Here is a 21347-nt window from a genome sequence, read left to right on the forward strand (position 1 = left end):
TAGCCTTGAACTTCCTTCTACTTTGCTGCAGTGGACATGATGCTCACACACAAGGTACCAGTACATCTGTGTATCACCACAGACATTTCATACTATTTTCAAATACAAGAATTCTGAACAACTTCCCTGTGATTGCTACGGTGTGGGTATCCGGTGTTTGACTGAAGAAGTATTTATGATAACATGACAACACAGTTCATAAAAAAAATTCTTACATAAATAGGGAATTAAAGTAATCAAGTGAACAAGAAAATCGAAAATTTAAGGCACTATATTGAGTCAATAGTATATAACAGATACCAAAGGGATATGTAGTACCACTTTCATAAGAAGAGTTAACTCAAAGGAAGTGATAACGATATAGAGACCTTTCCTTAGGCAAAGCCAGAAGTAACAAAAGCTGACACCATAAGTGGAAGATACTGGCCTTAGCGGCAACCTGTCACTGCAACAAAATCCCTGCCTTTACTTGAAATACAGTTAAGAACTAAATGAATGTTGAGGTTAACTTGAACCCTAGCATCAGAAACTGGCCTCCTGGCTCAGAACTGTAGCTCATTAGCACTGAGAGACTGAGAGGCAGTGAGAAAAGTCAGCCGAAGAGTCAGACTTGATAGGTACCCAAAGAATCTCTTTCCATATCCAGGTGCCAGGATTAGATTATTCAAATGAAGGTGAAAAGGTTTTTACTAAGACAATACATGATTATCCTCCCACCCCATAACCTTCCATCCACCCATATCTCTAAGAGTTTGCCCTAAGGCATATAAGGATGGGCTGCGAGTTATAGTGCCCATAAATGCCCCAACACAAAGTTCCCCACCAAACTGGTGGCACCAAACTGGTATTATCTATTTCATTAGGGGAATATTCACAAGCAAACTAAGTGCCGAATGTAAGGCTCCTGAAAGGCATTAGCAGAGTAGTCAGAATAGCAATAAACTCATAATCTCACTCTAACTTCTTCGCAAGCCAGCCTTGGTAGAAAGGAAATTACTTCAATCATAAAATATGATATCCTTTCCAAGAAATGTACAATTAACTGTGATAGCTTTGGATACTGAATATTCTAAAGCCATGCCCTTGCTTTGGCTGTGATTTCATTCTCTGGTAGACTCTTAATAAATGAAGAATAGCTTGTGAAACTCTAACTTCATTGATTAAAACAAAAAAGGAAGGAAGGGTTGGGAAGAGTGGGGACAGGATGGAAAGGGGAAGGAAAAGGGGAAGTGGGAGGGGAAAGGAAGAGAAGGGGAGGAGAGGAAGAAAAAGCAGTAATTCTCAAAAGTTAAAACAACACAGAAAAAGTAAAATTGCATGTGGGAATTGAAAGAAATTCCAGAATGGCAAATGATACATGCTGTGACAAATACCCACTGATTTTTCCTTTGTAAATGCATGGAGTATTCGTATTCTTAGGATAAAAGTAGAGTATGGTGCACAATTTTAGAAATGCAAACTTCATACAGCCCTGAGATGGTAATACTTCCTCACAGAGCAAACAACTTATTATTGGAGGTGCAGAGAGCTCTATATCCAAATGACACGTCTCCAACCAACTAAATAAGAAAATGCTGCCAAATCTATTTCTATAATCTCAGTGATCTCATATGTTTTCATTAAGCATATTAAATAAAATGAAAGATGAAAAGTGGCCTATTTATCCTATGCTAAAGTAATAAGAGGGCTTAATTTTTTCATACTTTCAAAATGAATAGTATGCTAGAGGTGTATGGTATGTTTTATAAACTACAGTAAGTAACTGTCAGAAGAGTAATCTCACTGAAAGTTTTCCCTATTATGCTGGGTTGTTTACATTCTGCTTGCAGCAGGGAGCCATAATCACAGGTCTACATTTCTCTGTTCCAGACTTTGCACAAACACACAGTAAGAGCAGAGCCCTTGACTTCACTATCCAGGGTCCTCTGTGCTGAAAGTCAGGATCAGAGTTAAAATACATTGCTGGTCTGGAGGATTAAAATATTAAGTAAAGCCAAATCTCTTGATGTGTTATGGACAACATGTTGTTTCCATCACCGTGAATGTCACTGTATTTTTCTTTCTGATTGCAAAAGCTATACTTGCTGCTGTTTTCTTTTTCCTTTTTGTTTATGCACAGAAAGGAACGAAGTGCTAAAAATTGTCTAAGTAGCAAAAAGATACCAAAGCAGGAGCAAAGAACTTACACTCAGTATGAAATCATTTGCAAAAGAAATTCTCTAGCTGCAATTCAGGCACACCAGTGAGCAAAACTCTAAACACAAGAACTCAGCTGGATGCACCACTGCAGGCATACAGTATTTCTTAACTCCAGTATCGTTTATGCTATCAGAAATACTGGGCATACATACCCAGCCCTCATGCCTTCCCCAGAACAGCATAAAATATCCTGGCAGAAGTGTCACAAATGACTCATGAGTGGTAGTTTCCATTCTGGAAACACACTCTTTCATTTTGATGTTATCCTCCTATAGCTGTATTCAATGACAGTAGCCACCCATTCATTCATTCACTCATTCATTCATTTCTTCACAAGTTATGAAGACCTGAAGCTATCTAAGGGAGCTGGCAACAGCTCATAAAGCCTGATTAAGCCTTTCTAGGCTATGGGAACTATGCCAAGAAAGAAAGAAAAAAAAAGAAAGAAAAAAGAAAAAAGAAAAGTAAAAAGGTTCTGGTGTCTTTTTGTTGTTGTTGTTTGTTTTGGTTTGCTTTTTTTGTAATATTTTGTTAGTGTTTAGAAGAAATGCAACCAGCAAAAATCACAGCTTCCCTTTTCCTGCCTGCATTCCCTATGGGCATTTTGGCAGTCTGACAAAGTAGTAACTGAGACCAAACGCTGCAAGGTCAATTCCAGCTGAACGCTGCACTAAGAGTTTTGGAGACCTACGAGGACACCATAGGGAGCTAATGGGACACCAAAGAGGGCTGAAAAACCTCACAGCCAGGCTGGTGTGTATATCCTTCATTCCCCAAATGCTTTCCACAGGACACTTATTCTAGATTTTTGCACAGAATAGAAAGGGAATTCTAGGAGCATTTAGAAGAGCAGGAAAGCAAGCAGCTTCCCCAGAGACGTGGTTCCATCGGTCTCTTTCTATGGCACCAGAACATCCCAGTGAAAATGCATGGCACTGAGACTGATGCAGTTAAACAAATGTATAGTTAGCTTTACTTTTCACCTTACCTTTCAGAAAGAAAAAAGTATGCAGTACTTCAGCATTTCTTTTGCAAGTTTAGGCCCTTAAGAGCCTTTTGGTGGTGTTGTGGGTTTTCTTTGTTTTTTTTTGTTTTTTTTTTTAATTCCAAAATTTAAAGCTGTCCTTGCATTTTAAGTACATAGAAACTGTTGTCTTGAACCAGACTGAGCATCCTTCTAGCCAATCACCTCCCACCTCCTCCCTGATGACATCAATTTCCTCTGCCATTTTGTAACCAGTTGCCAACTTCCTAAGAACCTCCTACAGCTTCTCACAGCTAGTTCTGCTCTCATGCTACACTATCGTATCAACAATCTATCTGTTACTTCAAGCTCTGCTAGATTATTTTGAGCATCCTGACAAGTCGAGAACCATGAAGAAACTGCTGGTAACCTTTTTTCATTACAAAAGCAATTGCTTATTGTCACCAACTGTCTGTTATTTGCTAATGAGAAGAGTTTATCTACAAACTTGGGTCTGCCTAGTTCGTGTAGGAGAATTTGATGGGAAATCTTGTTGGATACCTAATAGAAATCCAGGAAGATATCAGCTGGATCTCTCTGTTCGTGTATTTATCTGACCCCTTTGAAAGACTCCAGCAGTTTTATAAAACAGTGTTCTTCGCACATAGGTACCTATGTGTCTTTTAATTCTATTTTTTGAACACTTTTATTAATTATCCTGTTAGAGACATCAAACATACCAGCCTGCAGATGCCAGATGTCTCAAGTCTATTAATAACGTATACTATAATATTCACCTCAATTCAGGCTGATAACAAAATCTAAGAAGGAATCTGAATTAAATTTTCAATGTAATAATAATATTTATTCACACAAATGCTTGTATCCTCATCTTTGAAACATTAACTTTCTTTCTTTAGTGCAGAATCATTTCAAATCCATGAATGTGCATACATAGACAACTTTCAGGAAACTGACCAGCTACACATCCCTTTACCAAAATGTAGAATTAACCTCTAGCGCAATCAAACTAAAATTAGGATATTTTTACTTTAAATCTGACACTAAATAAAATTTGACAAAATAAATAAATTACATTTAACTTATGTGAAAACTTCAACCACAAATTCTCTTTTCAGTAACACTTTCTTTTTCTTTTATTTTTTCCATTTCATTTCCTTTTCTTCTAAGTATCAGTCTTAAATCTTCAGACTGGGGCTTGCCAAACCTATTCTAAACTTGCAGCATGAATGAAGACCAGCTAGCACAATTCTGCAGTCATTCAGGAAAAACATATATCCATCATGTTTCTTCTGTCTGAATTTCAATGCAACCTGTTCTGCATTTGTATTTCCTCTGGGAAGGCAATAAATGCTCACATTTCCCAACAATTTATCCTACCACATCTCTCTTCTAAAGCCACTATAACACCACTGGGGAATTAAACAACACAGAAAAAGACAGGAAAAGTGAAGCAGTCTGAATTCCTCATTCTCTACCTCATGGGCTGCATCAGCAATCTCTCAGCACAATCATGGTTTTACCACATATAATTTACTGAATAAGAATTAAAAAGAAGACTTTTTCAGCTTAATCTATTTTCACACTTTTCACATGTGCACGTATAATAACTGGATACCATGCATTTTAAACAATTTATTATTTTATGTCTGATAATTAGCTCTATCTGTAGAGCTTTGAGAATACAGTGTTGGTCACACATACTTAGTGTTCAGATTGTAACCCACTTTGGCTTTAACAAAAGTGTCATTATTATTTGAACCAGGAAATATTTAGTAAAATGAATAGAAATTGGTTTATTTGTTTCTAGTACTGGGAAAAACAGAAATAGGTATTCATAATAACCATGTTTTTTATTAATAGCAAGCATTATTCCTGCTAAGTCCAACCACATGGGAAGTTAAAGAAATTCTTATGGATGTATTACAGCAAGCAGACTGGCTTTGATTCTATTTCCAATAGAAACAGTTAAAACAGAAGATACTACTCAAAAGACTGACAACATACCAGTGAAGTACAATCAAGATGTATTCCTAGAGGACTGTCATTGCATAGGACTGCAGAATGGATACGTGATTTTTTGTTATCTTCACCAGCTTTTTAAATGTATGGATTATAATTGCGGTTACTGTCCTTTCAAAGCTTTGGGTGACTAGCTGAGAGACTTTGTCCCATCTCTGGCAATATAGATTTGAATAGATAACACTTTTTAAAAGAGAAAAAAACAGGAAGAGCACCACACCTTTGCAACGTTCACAGCAAGCTCCTCTCTGCTTAATGACAAGAGCGCATTCCTTGGAAAGCAGGGGACACTTCTCTCTTCTGCATGTCACTTCCTTATTCTGGAAAATAAATAAATAAATGATATTGCATATAAACTAAGTAATTAAAAACACTCTCTGCTCTTGAAAGACTGCAGTAGAAGATGGTCTGGATTGTCCAGATGCATGAGTAAATACTGTTTGCTAGGACAATAATTCATAACTGCAACACATAATAGTACAGAAAATGTGCCCTGTTGAAGAAATCTACTTTAAACAGACAGCTAGCTACATGATGTGCTTGTTAAAATATCCTTGAGGTCCTGAAGTGTTGCCCCATGAACCACACAGTTTAGGAGTCATTTTTCATACTGACATAAGACAGACATCTAAGGAAGAGCTGGCATATTTAGAGAAAACTAAACACGCTAGCAGCACTAAAATCATTTTTTACCTACCAGTATTACCTGACTATGAAGGAGTCCTTCAAAAAAGGCTGCTATATAATATACTATGAAAAAAAAATCTATAATTTATCTCTTTCTCCCCAAAATACTTAGAATCAATGAAATAACACAAGCAAGTGGAATTACTGTACATTACAGTGTCATCTTTCTACAGCAAAGAGACAGTAATGATGAAGGCCAAAGAGCACACTGATCTTATTAAGGTTTGTCAATATAGGTTATGTGACAATAAGCAGAAGTGTTCCATTTATAGCCTGACTCTACCCTGTGGTGTCAACCACTCTGGTTAACCCTACCTTTAAATAAAGGCAGAAAACAAATACTTTGGGGTGTTGGTTTTTTTTCAGTCAAATTTTGATAATTGAAATTCCTAACTGAAATTAGCCCTCTGAAGTGACCTTTGCCTGTAATTAGTAGCTCAGTTCATTAAGAGACACAGGTGGAAATTACTCAATGCAAGCACCCACCTCACCCAACCTTATGACTTAATTAAAGAGCAAAAAAATCAAAGGACAAGAAAAATGTAAATCATAAAACTAAACCATGCTTTCCAGTCCTTTTCTTTTCCTCCCTGTGGCCTCATTCAAGGTGCCAGTGGAGGATAACACACAGCTTTTATTACGCTCCAGCCCTTTGTCTAAAATAAGAGGTTTATTTTCTTCAAAGTCACTGCCTGATCTGATGGGAGCTATAAAGGCTCTTCAATCTTATCAGTGTAAATGAGGAATAACTCCAGCCAAGACACTGTGAAATCAGTAAGTGTGGATCTGGCTCTAAATTGCCGCTCAGCTGAAATGCAGCTGCAGTGACATGAGCTACTGTGAAGAGGCAGGTCACTGCTAGTTACCAGTACATGCTGGTGTCTTTGCATTCCTCCAGCATTGCAGAGCAAACATAAATGCAATTTAAACAGTCCAGTTAGGATGAATTTATGAGAATGCTCCAGTTCTGGGTTAGCACAAAACAGCTGCATCAGTAAGACCACCTCAGCAACTTCTTTTTAGTGCACAAGGTGGAATTCTACTTTTCTTTAGGTGAACATAGGGCCTCTGACTTTGCTTTAATTCAGCCTGCTAAAAGACAGCAAAAACAACTTTACTGAATCAACTACATACACTCTATATTTTGAAGGGTTCTGATAAGATAGTATCCTTAGCAAAATTTTGTTCAGTGCAAGAATTAAAAAGTGTAGTGGCACCATTCCCTTTATCTGCAGGATGGTCTTCTGCATGTTGAAAGTGAGTTTGAGGGAAGAGCAAAATCCATTGTGCAGTATGTTCCTTTGGAGAACATGAGTGACTTAGACACATCAGGGACTCACTGGATGTATGGCATGTTGTGTCCCACTAGGCCAACCTAGAAGAACCCCTGTTATGGGTCTTGGCAGGCAGCTGCCACTCACAGTCCCTTAGGAAGGAATCGCTACTGAGGATGAAAAGGAGAAGAGTAAAAGAGATCTGTATAGCTTTTTGACCCTTCATTCCCAGAATGCCCTGAGCTGAGCTGGGAAGGACCCACAAGGATCATCTAAATCCTGGCTCCACAATGGACCATCTAAAATTTAAACCATATGTCTGAGAGCATTGTCCAAATACTTCTTGAAAACCAACAGGTTTGAGGCCATACTCATGGGGCAAATGCCTCCTGCAGCCCAACTTCCAAGCCAGCTTCTCCCCCTTTCTACCAAGCGTGGACTTCCCTGCCCTGCTCTAAGGTGTACCCTGACACGGTCATTCCTTTACAGGCAGTTCTCCTAAGGATGCTCCCAACACACATAGAAGATGCTTACTAGATACTGTTCCTAACTTTGGCCTAGGTCACTTAAATAAGAAATATCTATTAATAACAAATTTAGTGCTATTGAGACAATCAGGGAGTGTAACTAAATTTGGATCTCACTCCCCTTTTTATCAGCAAAACTAGTGGTTAAAGCCCAAACTTATGACCTTCACTACAGGTGATCAAGTAACTAGAAAGAGGCAGAAAAACTGAGTGTGAGTCATAGCCTAGCTATAGATGGAAGATTTTGGAGTTCATGACCTGGCAAAGAGACCAAGGGCTGTTTTATGTTAAGCAGCTATTCCAAGTGAATCACTATAATTGTTCATGGTGCAACCAACACCACGTTAAAAAAGAAAGAAAAAAAAAGAAAAAAAAAAGAAAAAAAAGAAAAAAAAAGAAGAAGAAAGAAAAAGTAAGAGAAAGAGCAGAGTAAGATCATCTTTGTCCTTTGGAGAAGAGGCTGCAGCTTCCTGCCTACAGGACCACCTCGTTGTGCCCCATGTAAGCAGAGCCAGTCTTTTGCCACAAGGAGAAAGGCAGCCAAGCCCTGAAGCAGAATGGGATTTGCAAAGATGATTTTCCTCCTCTGCAGCTGGTGTGGCAGGCAAGCCCCAGGGAGGTCAGAAACTGGCTGTGTCAGATGCCACCCTAAGGTACCTAACTCCCTGTGCAGGCAAAACGTGAAAAAAATAGGCCAGAAGATGTGGAGGAAAGGGTTAATACTGTGCTGATCTAGCATAGGACAGCAGCAGCAGATAAAACAGGTCTGGTAAATCATTGTTTAGTCTATTGCAGTCAGGCATTATCCACTGCAGATCTCCCAGGCCCACGGGGTGTAAAAGTACAAGGATAAAACAAAGAACAATTGTCACCAGCAGCTATTTTTCACACTGTCGTCCAAAACACTGTTCTTAATACATACTGCCCATCTGTTTATTTCAATTTTGTTCCCTCCTATTTCACAAGGGCAAAGTGGGGTGCAAGAGCAAATGAACTTCAGCAACAAATCTTTTCCTTCCAAATGCATCCCCCCTCCCGCCCCCCGTAATCAAAACATTTCACTGCTTGTCCCAACCATACATTTTAAATGTTGCTAAGTAGCTGCGTGCAGGAGCATTGTATTACCGAACCTCCATCTGTGTTGTCAACAGCGCCCCCGGAGTTGTTGAAAGCTCTCAGATACTTTGATTTTTGCTGTTCTTAAGAGAAAAACTTCTTAGACGGCAACATTCAGAAGCCAGCAGTTATGGGAGGGTAGGGGATTTTTTCCTTTTGTTTAAAGGACATGCACTCTGGCACCAAGAAGTGCGGAAGAGACACATGGCTCATAAATACATAAACCATTTGCTAAATCAGAAACCTGGGAGTCAGTCAAAATCCATAATAGGATCCCAAGATTCATAATAAATAACTTTTAATTATAGTCCCGCACAATAGTTATTTTAAACAGATGGTTTATAGTTTCACATCTGGGATTTTTTTATTTTTTTTTCCTATTTTTTTAATTTAGTGCTCAGGCACACACACACACACACACAAAAGAGAACGTCGCAAGAGCTCAGCTAAGGTTTTTATTAGTGTTGGATAAGTATGTATTTTCTAAAAGAGGTCAGGCTGATCCAGAACAATGCTGCCACAGCTGATGCAACTCCCAACGAGCACCCAGTAAAGGGCTCTCACTGGAATCTGAGGCTCCCTCAGAAGGGAAAAGGTAGGGATGAACTGCAGCATCACCCCGGGCCCCTCTCCTGTGCTTACAGAATCCAACAGTGGAGAAGTTGTGTTTTAATGCATCTGGCAGAAGACCAGAAAGTTTTGTCAGGTGCCCGCATTTCTCCCCTCTCCCACACACTGCCAGTGGGAACCAAAGTTCTCTTCTGGAACCTGGCTTGCAAAGGTGATGTCAAATTCCCATACAAGAGAGGCATATTAACCAGGGCTAATACTGGTGTTGCTGCTGCTTCATGTTACCTATATTGCAATCTCCTCTCAACATAGTTTGTTCAACTTCCACATACACCTCGTATTTTTAGCTTCCAACAAAGACCTCTGCACAAAATAGTCCTGTCTAGTGACAAAATATATCAAACTAAAGGCATTAAACTATAAACCACAGTTAAATAATATGCCAACATGAATAGTAAAATAAATAAATAAATAAATAAAACAAAAACAATTAAAAAAAAAAACCCTAAAAATAAATCTGAATATTTGGCAAAGATGTTAGAGAGGATATGTGCCAAACCACAGCTTGGAAGCTGCAGCCAACTTTTACAGGGTTCCCCACTGGGCTCCAGCCGGCTCACAGCAGCCACCAGGAGGATGGCTCTTTTCAACCTGGATGTGGCTTGGAAGAGATAAAAACTGTGAGTCCATTTCGTTTCTTCAGGGCTGCACCCGTCAGCAGTACTGCAAGCCCCGGCCTTGGCTGTCAGCCGGCTGCGGAAGACCTTGCAGATGTGGATTATCAGGGGACTAGATTTCCACTGTGAAATTCAAGGTTTTCGTCTCTCTCTCTCTCTTTTTTTTTTCTTCCATATTCCTTTTTTGTAAATGTGTTTAGAAGACTAGCACTGTGTTTCTGATATCCTGAGGATGTCGTGTGTTCATACTGAATAGGAAAAACGCTGCTTAAATTTTCATTTAACCAAAGGAAGTGATAGAGAGCTTGTTGTAAAAGCAAGAGGCACAGATCTGGTAGAAGTAAGAGCTACCATTAATGGCTAATCCTGAAACTCTTCACTTTTGACCATTACTCATTACAGTACCATTAGTATGCTCATCAGTAACACTGATGGTACCCCTCCCACAGCAGTCCAGAGCATCCCAAAGCTCGTGCAAGAAGAATAATCCTGCAAAACAATAACAATTTTCAAACAGTGTTGAAATCTACCCCCCCGGGAATTTGGGATGGGGCTTTCCAGTGTGAAGAAAGAGCCATTTAAAACGAAAGAGCCATTTAAAACGAAGGAGGCCTGAATGCTTCAGTCACTTCAGCTCCGTGAGGCACAGTGTGGGCTGCAGCAGGGTTGGAGCAGGCCGCAGCCTTGTGCTGCCAGCGCTGCCAGGTACCACAAATGTCAAGGGCAGCCTCACAGCGCCCACAAAGCCATGCTTACCCCACAAAAGGCGCAGAGCCAACACTGGCCACAGGCTCTGTCCTTCAACAAAGCTGGGGAGCACGGGCTCTGCACCCATTACATGCAGACAGCCCCAGTATTGTGCCAGCTTGAACTCAAGAACAGGCTCAGGCACGCGCGTAACTCATGTTCTAGACAAATCCTGAGGCACTTTCTGAAAATACTACCCCCGTTCTTTTGGCACTGTTGCCTGGAATTTCACATCTCACATCTCCTTCTCCTTTTTATAGCTGTGTGTACGGTAGCTGCTGATTCACTTGCTCATCCTTGTAACCTCCTTGGTTTATCTGCTTTTAGTTTAAAGCACCAGGCCACTGCACACATAGAGCAGGGAGAGGGCTGCAGCTCTCCGTGGTGTTACCAACCACTGACTCCCTAGGAAATGGAATTAAGATGACACCAAATTTCACTGCAAATGGATATTTCTCACCATTGAGACAAACACATTAGTATGTGCAAATCATTCAGGACACATCATTCACAACCCCTTCATTCACAGATTTTTTTCCCAGTGTGTTTCATGATGTTTACCAGCATGAGGAAAGTGACCTCTTTGCTCACTTCAATCCTGATGTTCCCTGACAGCAGCCTGCTACACTATCACATGGTGAAAAATTAAGTATTTTCCCCTTACATTTGCTTGCATTAATGAAACTGCATAGATTGCAGCTGGAATCAGAGTCCTGTAAGATCAAACACTGCCTAAGCACATTGTAAGAGCAGGTCCCTGCTCCAGTGTGCTTGTCAACAAAGCCGACACAGCTGGATTAAATGACCACAACTGCATTTTAAGTCAGAAGGAAAGCCAGAACAGCATCTAGACCTCCTTGCTCTCCATCTGTCTGTTTCCACCTCCACCTTTAAGTGTCACCTAGCATTAGAGCTCATTAACTATACAAGACAACAGTGTGGGATGTTCTTCTAGCAATAGAAGATGCAGTCTTCAGAGTTTCCAAGCAGTTTGCACTACTGTCCAAAACAGTACCCATAGTTTTCCACGAGTCAGGATTCAGGGGAAGAATACACTCTGGGGTTCTTATAAAGGACCTTTGCACTTCACAATGTGTACGTATTTAAAATTCGCACCTTATTTCCCCCCTTTCTGTGTTTTCAACAATATATATACATATATTTGTATTTTGTCCATAAAGAACTCATATTAATTATGAAAGCCAGCTAAAGCTGACGTAAATACCTAAGAAAAAGAGTAGTTACAGGCAATACTTGTTTATTTTAAAGCGCCTGGTGTACTGTGCTGCTAGAAGGGGTTGTGTCCCACTGAGCTCATTCTTTGACCCTTGCTGGACATTCCCAGTTACTCAGATCAGCCAAGAAAACATGTCAGATGATCACTGCCCAACTTATTTGAGCAAAATGAGAGATCCTGAAAAGTGTGATCCAAACCCAGCCTGGCTTCTGACGGAAGCCAATCAGACAGATTTCTTCTCCCAGAGAGGAATGAAAAACAAGATGTGACAAAGGTTAAACCATGTGAATTCAACAAATTTTAGATGAAGCCACCATGTCATGCTTTGCCCTGTATCAAAAATGAGCACTAACCTAGTTTAATCAAAAGAACCTCCAACAACGTGCTACTTTTTTTTATTAACTACTTCCATCCTGGTTCTATAGTCATATATATATATATACATATATATAATTGTCCAGCAGACCTATTGCCAATAAGAGAAATGAAAAATCACAAAAACTGGAAGGAAAAAACAAAACAACAAAAAATCCACGTCAAAATCTGAATCCATCAGCTCCAAATTCCTATTTTTGGATAAGTTCACTGTATGTCTTGCAAGCTGAATACTGACTGATGGTCATTTCTTTTCTGTGGATGTAAATTAAAACTTCATTTGAAAATTATTTTAAAGAGGTTCGTGTTAAGAACTTAACTTTGTTAAGAATGACTTCATCATATTTTGATGGGCTAAATCTACAAATGTATGTTGTCCAAACAATAGTTAGCTGTCGTTGTATCTTTATTACCTTCTGTGTCTGAAGTCTGCTTACTCAGCCTTCACACAGGAGATTTAGATAGTGGCAAATATACCGGTCTTGGGTTTGAGCCTGTTCTAAAAATGTTGAACAAAGCAGCCCTTGAGGCAATGTACTTCTTAAAGACTTTAAAAAGCCCAATGGGCCTCCTAACTTTGCAACAAGTCATATCCCATGAAGAAACTCACTTCTGTACAACACAAAAACTGAGCTAGATTAAAGAAAAGGGAAGAAAAAAAAGCAAGGTCCCCTGCTGCTCTGTCTGGCCAGAATCATGTCTTTTACTGCCCATATCCTCTAAAGAAACGATGCTCTCATGATATATTACCCTAATACATCACCAAGTGACAGTTTTCTCATGATACAGTATCCTCAAAGACGTGATGCATGCCAGAAGCAGCAACAGGAGACCTTGGATGGGGAGGGGAGGGAAGGATTTTCTGTTTTCTTCCAAATTTTCAATCTACAATTTATTTTTTAATGTAATTTTGTAATCAGGAAAATCCCTGTCAATCCCAGCTTCTTAATCCAGAGGACACCAAAAACCTTCACTTTCAAACTGGAAAGCACCAAAAAAAACCCTCTTCATTTAATTGAAGCAAGTTTTGAAATAGACCCAAAATGCTTGAGGAACAACAACGAAAGAAGAATAGTAGCCCAAATGAAAGCAACAGGAGTCTGTTCTCTATTACAAAATTATGTAGGCAAAAAGCCTCAGGACACTGGTGTTTTAATGAACTTGTAAGTAAGCTGAGCACTGACCTGAGAAAACAAAAGCTGAGCATTTGTTTTCTCACATGATCTTGTCTATGCTACATAGTGCTGGTATTTGGGGGGGGGGGGGGCTGGAAAAAGAGGTTACTTAGAAATAAACAGCATTTTGGTCAAGACTTGTCCACAGTGGGCGAGAGCTTTCAGGGTCTTTTTCTGCTGCCATCAGATCATGAAGCTCATTCCTTACTGCTACAGCTGCTGTGCACTATCGGCATTTGGGAATATCTTCACCCAGTTGGTGCTAGTGAGAGAAGCTGAGGCCATGGGAAAAGTGAGTTAGAGAAAAATATGCCACAATGATGTTTTATATGACATATCTCTTTTCTATGAGTTTCTGCTTTAGATCCACTCATATTTCTGATGGACACTATAAGACCGTGGTATAAGCTCCTCTTTGTTGTGTCCAAATTGGCTTTAGATTTTGGCTCTCTAAGCTTCAGACAATGCTGCAGTTACTAGGAGAAAAAGCACGTTTGACTTGTGAACTAGGCAAAAGTGATATGGAAGTCACTGAGAGGAAACAAAAAGTCAAAGCTGTCAAAGTCACTTTTGCAGTCCTTTTGCTGACTTTGACCATATTTTGCGGCCTGGCCCTTGCTGCTTTTGGGTGAGATGCTGCAGCCCTCACTCACAGCCCTGCTTACTCAGCCGTATAACAATACCATTGCCATCAATTAAACCACCCACATGAGTTGAGAGGTTTGAGCTGAGCTCCTCAGAGCAGACACATGTACAGTGCCCTGTGTACTGGGTAGACCCAGTTAATTAAACAGCTATTTTTAAATATGGCTCTGGAAAGAAGTTTGCTGTCCAAAATAAGAAACTAATATTGCACAACAACTTTCTGCTTGAAAAATCCAGTGGTTAAAACAAGTTTTTACATAATTTTTGCCCTGCGGGGACAGTTCTCACTTCTGAGCAGCAAATTCCCTTCTTTCTGTTTTGCACATGTATATACAAACAGATCTGGAAATGTCAAAAGCTGGTGAATCTTGAATATAATGATACATTGAATAGATCAATAGATGCAGATTTTTTTCTTAGTGTATGTCCCTCTCATGCCTTCCTTCTGGTACTGCTTGAAGTTAAAAAAAGAAAAAGAAAAAAAAGTTTCTGACAAGTAAATGGAGCTGACATTAGAGTGAAGCTATGAGGTGAATGGGGTATGTGCAAGTCATTTGTCATCTTGACAAAGTGATTTTCAGTCACCGGTGGGACACTTTAAAGGCATCTGAACAGTTGGCCTTGACCACCAGCGTTTCTTATGGCTTATAAGGAGCCCCGTGGGACAAAGAACACAACCTGTTTTGGAAGTGATTCCTGCAGTGGTACCTCTTGATAGATGTAATAAAAGCAGTGTGATATATCAGGTGCCATTAAGATCTTTGCTAGCAGATTATATTTACATAAGTATGGAGTGCAGATAGCATCTTGTTAACCCAATTAATGAGACTCAAATGTCAGGAAAGGGATTATAACTGGCTGGAAGTCTGAAGTGCTAAGAAATGTAGCCACAGATGACTTCATTGTGTGGGACGGCACTGTTGCCTTTGAAAAGCAAGAACTCAGGCAGCAGCACTGCTACCCAGGCAGCCAGGAGGAAAATCACAAGGGAGGGGAAAAGATGTCCCAAATCCCAAAGGTTTCACACTTTCACTATAAGCAAGGCTCTTTATGGTGAGAGATTTAAGTGTAATGTAAAAATGAGAACCTGAAGCTGAACTGAGGAAAACTGAAAAGCATCCTCCCGAGGTTTTAGAAATTTAAGATTTTATTAACTGTACCTTATTCTGCAATAAGAGAAGGCCCTCGCCACCAAGTTATAGCCCAGTCTGGGCTAGAAGTGAAGCAACATTTCTTCCATTGTGTCCACACTTCGCTAGCCTAGAGAAGACTGGGAAATTTCTTGACCATAATCTCTGCATCAATTGCTCCTGATATACTTTAGAACAAGCTGTTTGTCTTTCACAGTCTCAAATTATTAAGCTGTATGACACAAGAGGAGATGCTCCAGTCATCCATTAGTGAATAACTGCAGGTCACATCAGTGAACCCTGAATGGCAAAGAATGAGGTACTCGGCCCCTAAACAGAGAGGGGTTCAGGGTCCAGTCTTGCACTCAGTCCCACCCATCATCTCTTTGCTCAGCATAATGACTGTAAGAAATCCTGTTCTGAGTTGTCTTCTCAGTGGAGGAGATAAGACAATTAGAGCCTGCTTGAGACAACACACCAGTCTAAGCAGTATCCAGTGGGTTAACCTCAATTCTTGAACGGGAACAGTATCTTATGTGCTGCCTTGTGTGGAAGAGGCAATGCCCAGCAAACAGACTGGGGCTGCCTACTCATCTCGCCAGCTGGATACCTTCCAGTGAACCTCCCTTTCGTTGTAGATGATTTGCTTTATTTTTCCCTTTTTGGCTCCCACCTTTTTGTGTTTCCATATGTGGACTGCTTTAATTACGCCAAGAAACCTGATAATATCGAAGATATAAATTCTATACTAAAATGATTATATGCAGACTTAGGCACCCAAAACACACCCCTCTTGTAACAACATGTACATGAAACCGCTCAAATTTTTCAGTACCATGGCCTAGAATTCCAGATTATTTTTTTTTAATTTCCACTACAGATTGATTTTTGAGATTTTGCTTGAGGATTAGGAAACTTTGCCAAGTTAAATTGGACATACACAGATATTTTTCCAGAAGTTATACAAATTGCATGCTTCTTTTATTTCCTCAATGTTTTCTTGTCAAACAAGCTCTGGTTCACTATTAGTGCACGATGCTACTTCTATATCCACATCAGCAAGTTCCTCCAGAAATGCTTAACATGTTTAGATCACAGATACGCTAGGCCGAAAGCACATTTCTGTTGGAAAGGTTTCTTGCACTGCCACTCTGAAAACACTGTAATGCGTAATTTTAATTATGCAGCCTTTTTTTTACCTACTGCTTTTACAAACCACTCATCCACCACCCCTTGATTTACAGACTAAAAGCTCTTCATTCTGCCTGTCAACATAATTTTATTCAGCCACACTACCCAGTTCCTTCCTGCTCCAATGATTCCCAAGAAGCAGCACAATGTGGAGGTGCTTTAATAAATGGCACCATCAAATCTTAACAAAGCCTTAGACACTGCTTTGTCAGCTCTTTTGCAGAAGATGCCTCAGTTGCATAAAGCCACTCAGACAGCAAAGAAGGAGATAATTTCAGGACTTCTGTTATTTTTCAGCCACTGAGAACTCATAAGATAAACCAGAAAATAACATGCAAATGTATGTAGATATGGCACTGAGGGCCATGTTTTAGTGGGCATGGTGGGGATGGGTTGATAGATGTACTAGATGACTGCAATATATATATATATATATATATATATATATATATGTAATATACAACTCCAACCTTAATGATTTCATGATTCTTTGAATACAATTGGACATAAACATGCTAGGAACAAGCAAAACACTTTTAACGAATTAGTTGTCAGAAATCTCTTCTTCCTGGACAGAACCCTAAGACACATCAGTATGCATACTCCTGGGCAAGGACGAGTGCAGAGCTGCTGCTTCCATGCCCCACATAACATCTCAGCTACTAGAGAGAAGGCATGTACATGCAGCTCTCTAAGGCAGAGTTAATCTGGTTCAGTCTTTAACACTGAAGCTTTGAGAACAGGTTTATTTAAAATGGGTACTCCAAAAACTGAGACCTCTGTTGGTGAGTGAAAATGCCAGATCTTTTTCATCCATTTCCTAAATGCCATTTTATCACAAAACCCTGGAAAAGAAGTCAAAGAGGATGAACAGAAAAAAAATAAAATAAAATAATAAAAGTACAGAACTACTCAGAAAGTACAACTCCTGAGGATGACAGAAGGGCAAGATGAGGTGAGGCTCATGTTCCACTTAGAGAGCTCAGCACTTGATTCAGATGGATGCAAAATGGTGCATAAAGCTTAATCTGACAAGTGGTCAGACTAGAGATTTTTTAGCTGCAGCTTAATGCATGTGAGGAAGAGGACAAGAGGTCTCAGAGGAAGTAATTACAGCAGTTACTAGGTACAACATGAGCAAGTACCAGCACAATAGTCATTTTAATAGTAGTTTTACAGGTAAAATGTTTTATACAATATTGTTGGTTTTGTTTTTGGTTGTCGTTTTCTTGGTTTTTTTTTTTTCCATAATGGCCTTTTATTTGACCATAAGCTCAATATAATAAAGATTGCATTTTCATTTGATTTTTTAGTTGTTGGTTAATATTTTTCTTCCCTCAAAAATTCCTATTAAAAAATGATGAGGATATAAAGCCAGATATTTTGTGGGGGAAAAATATCTATTTTTATATAGCAGCACAAAGCAGAACACCAGAAATACTGACACTGTGAACCATTCACTTACAGGACCATAATTCTTAAGAAGACCGTTAACAACTCAATGGAAGAAACTTGAAAGCTAATAAAAACTATATACAGGTAACTGTATGCTTTTAAAATGCCATTTTGATATTGGACCAGCTCTTTAATAATGTTTTTCTTATTGGCAATAAAAAAGTGCCTTAACTTAGACTGATCCATCTTGCACTTATTGTAGATACATTCCAAATACATTTGCAATTTATATTACATTTTTCCATTTAGTTTATGGTATTTTTGTGCCCTTCGTACTTTTCTCCATATTATTTATACAATTTAAATATGTTCTTTTGTATTTGAGCTCTCTGATCCATTAATTACGCCAACGAGAATCTCATTTCCATACTTGGTGTATTGGGTCTTCATCGTTATTGCAGTGACATATCACCAGCACTCTTCCAGGAGGGTTCTGCCAAGAACTATAATCATTTCAGCACAGTGTGCATATGTCTGCTTGCTCGATACAGCTGACTCTATGTTAGAAATGCACAAGTAGTGATTTCCTCACTAGCCCATGTGGTTTGAGAACACCATGAAATAGCTTCTTCAAGCCTGCAGATTTCCAGAAAGCCTTAATCACAAGCTGTCACATATGACTGCACGCTGTGTCTCCAAAATGAATGTCATGATAAAGCCTAATGAGCTGAGGGCACAAATACCTACTTACGGATGTATAAATCTCACCCACAGTGTGGAGGGTTTTGAGAGATTTTTCTTTGCAGTAGCTCCAGCCTGTTCTTTAGCTGGACACCCATCAGCAGCTGGCCCCACTTTGAGCTTTGCTGAAATCAGAAATGCCAGCACAGGAACACCGGGCCGGGCTCCTGCTCAGAGTGGGTCTGATGGCAGCACAGCACTTTTTGATCTGAGAGGAATCTAGCCTGCAGGCTGTGGGACTCCTCCAGGATGTGATGTGCAACAAGTGGACTTCAAAGAGCCACAGATGGCACAGACCCAACATGCTGCTATTCAATCCGTATTTGTTCCTCAGAAGTGAAAATTACCTGGAGATGTTACACATGGTGCTACTTGGCCAGGGTGGCCCTATCTGTATACAGGACTAGGCTGACTTGAACACTGCCTCTACACTGCTGTTGTAAACATAGAGGAACAAGTCAGAATCACCATCTTCTGACATCAGCTACTTACGTTTCATTCTCAGATCAAAGTCTCACCTTATGCACAGGTATTGCATTAGTTAAGAGCAGAATCTACCTGAATTATTTTTGGAGACCCTATCAAAGCAATCATCTGTGTAACAGATAATAAACCTGCTTTGGCTCTTCATTCAATTCACTTTGCATTTGCAAAACTATCATCATCTACTCATGCTGTTCCTTGGTCTCCCTAAGGAAGTACGTATTGGACTCCAAGTTGCACCAGACATGGAGTTTTAACTGGTTTTTGTTTTCTGGGTTTGTTTTTGGCCCTGTACTTTTTTTTTTTTTTTTTTTTTTTTTTCCCTCCTCATTTAAAAGATGTCTTATACATCTGTATCTTTTTTTGAATCGGATAAAAACTAATAAAGCTTTCATCATGTTGGGGCATGTTTGTGTTCCAGGAACCCTTCAAACATTGATCAAAACAATGTTCTCTTTTGCAGTAATACGAGGTTGAAAACTACCAGCACACTACCGTATCTTAGGCTTTTTTTTTTTTTTTTTGTCTTTTTGTTTGTTATTTTTGTGGGTGAAAAGAAAGCTGATTATATTATGCAGTAATAGAGACCAAGAAGTATTTAAATTGAAAGAAGATGCAATCTTGGTAGATTCTACAGTTGATGTATGTAAACTATTGAAATTATATTAAATAAAGTAGGTATGAAAGAATTGTTTGATGATTTTTTTTAATTTTTTTTTTTTAATATGCACTTCTCCACTGAAAGTCATCTGGGCTGCATTATACCTTGACGCAACAACAATTGAATCCTGATGTATGAAAACACTGCCATCTTCACTGAACATGTGTCAAACACTTGCTCTTGGGCTAGCTATGCACTTTTGAATCGTATATTGTGCCACAGAAATCAGCTATGTTATAGGTAAAGAATCTCAGCAAATCTAGCAGCTTTCTTGCTTTAGCCTGCAACGTGGAGTTGGATCTTAATGGGAACAAGGAGAACCGGGACAGAGATTCTTTCTTCCATTTTTGCTTTGTTGCACTTGGTTTCTCTACTCAATTGGTTCAAGCTAGGTAGAACACTAGATCTCACAATGAAAAATTTAACATAATTTTTTATGAGCAAAGGTCAAATTCTACATTGCACATTTGGATTTAAAAGCGGAAATTTAAACTACAGAATGATGTTTCTAGCTGAATAAAACTTATGCCAAGCAAAACTCTGATTTCTGGTTTCTTGGGCTCCTGTCTCCAAACTTTTCTCAGGTTTCCAACACTCGGTTACACTTTCTGGCTCACATTTATTTCCTTCTGTTCTGGATTTAGGCGATAAAAGGTTGAGACATATGATTACCACTCCTCAGGTGCACTTGGCAAATTTGAGGCTCAGGCATGAGGGAAGAGAGAAAAAAGTAGGGGGAATGGCACTGATTTAGATGTGGCTTGTCAAGATCACCGCTGGCTTTTATCAGCTGTTTCTTGACACAACCCACTTTGTTCTAAAGTATTTAGGAAAATAAAATACAATCCTTCCTGACAAAGTAAGAGTGATTTCCTGCCAAGCTGAGATATGCTCTTGTGATCTACAGGATATCACTAGCTAAGGTGCACTTATCTATTTCCTTGCGCTTCCTGGCTTCTCACCTATCTCTTTCAATTGGCATTTTTGATCCACTCATTTTAAAATTACGTACATCCACCACTGGCCCATGAACAGGTTATTCTTGGATGCCTGCTTGCTTCTGGCAAGATGCTCAGGGTTCACATAGATGATGATATATGAGCCCAAAATGGCACAGCTCTCCTCACCACCACCCATCAGCACTGTCACCCCCAAGTTCATCTCACCTTCACAATTGTTAGCACTCAGAGTTTAATTCAGGCTAAGCCGATCCTGGGAGGTTTTTATATATTCATCCTAAAATTATACACAGGCTCTCCTTTCACCCATTTCTGTCGGACTATAGCATTTTTATGTCTTTTCCACACAAGTATATTTCTTGAAGGCAAATGCTATAATATCAGGTGTGAGACTACTTCTATTTTGAGTTTTAGATATCTTCCAGCCAAAAAGCTGTACCAACAAAAACTCTTTTGCACTTGGTCATTTACTGTACTGTACCAAACTTGAACTTAAAATATTCCATGCCTATTTTATATGCTCACACCCGTATAAAAGAAATGTAATCAAA

General features: G+C 39.4%; 1 protein-coding gene across 3 annotated transcripts in view; it reads right to left on the minus strand.

Moving 5' to 3' along the window:
- The window catches only part of BMPER (BMP binding endothelial regulator), a 150902-nt gene that overhangs the window by 121498 nt on the left and 8057 nt on the right, over window positions 1–21347 (minus strand). For all 3 annotated transcript variants that reach the window (XM_032442564.1, XM_015855065.2, XM_015855067.2), the window contains exon 3: window positions 5427–5526. In XM_032442564.1, coding sequence (XP_032298455.1) covers window positions 5427–5526 — 100 coding nt within the window. The remainder of the gene's footprint in view (window positions 1–5426; window positions 5527–21347) is intronic.

Source organism: Coturnix japonica, chromosome 2 (assembly GCF_001577835.2).
Source record: "Coturnix japonica isolate 7356 chromosome 2, Coturnix japonica 2.1, whole genome shotgun sequence".
NCBI lineage: Eukaryota > Metazoa > Chordata > Aves > Galliformes > Phasianidae > Coturnix > Coturnix japonica.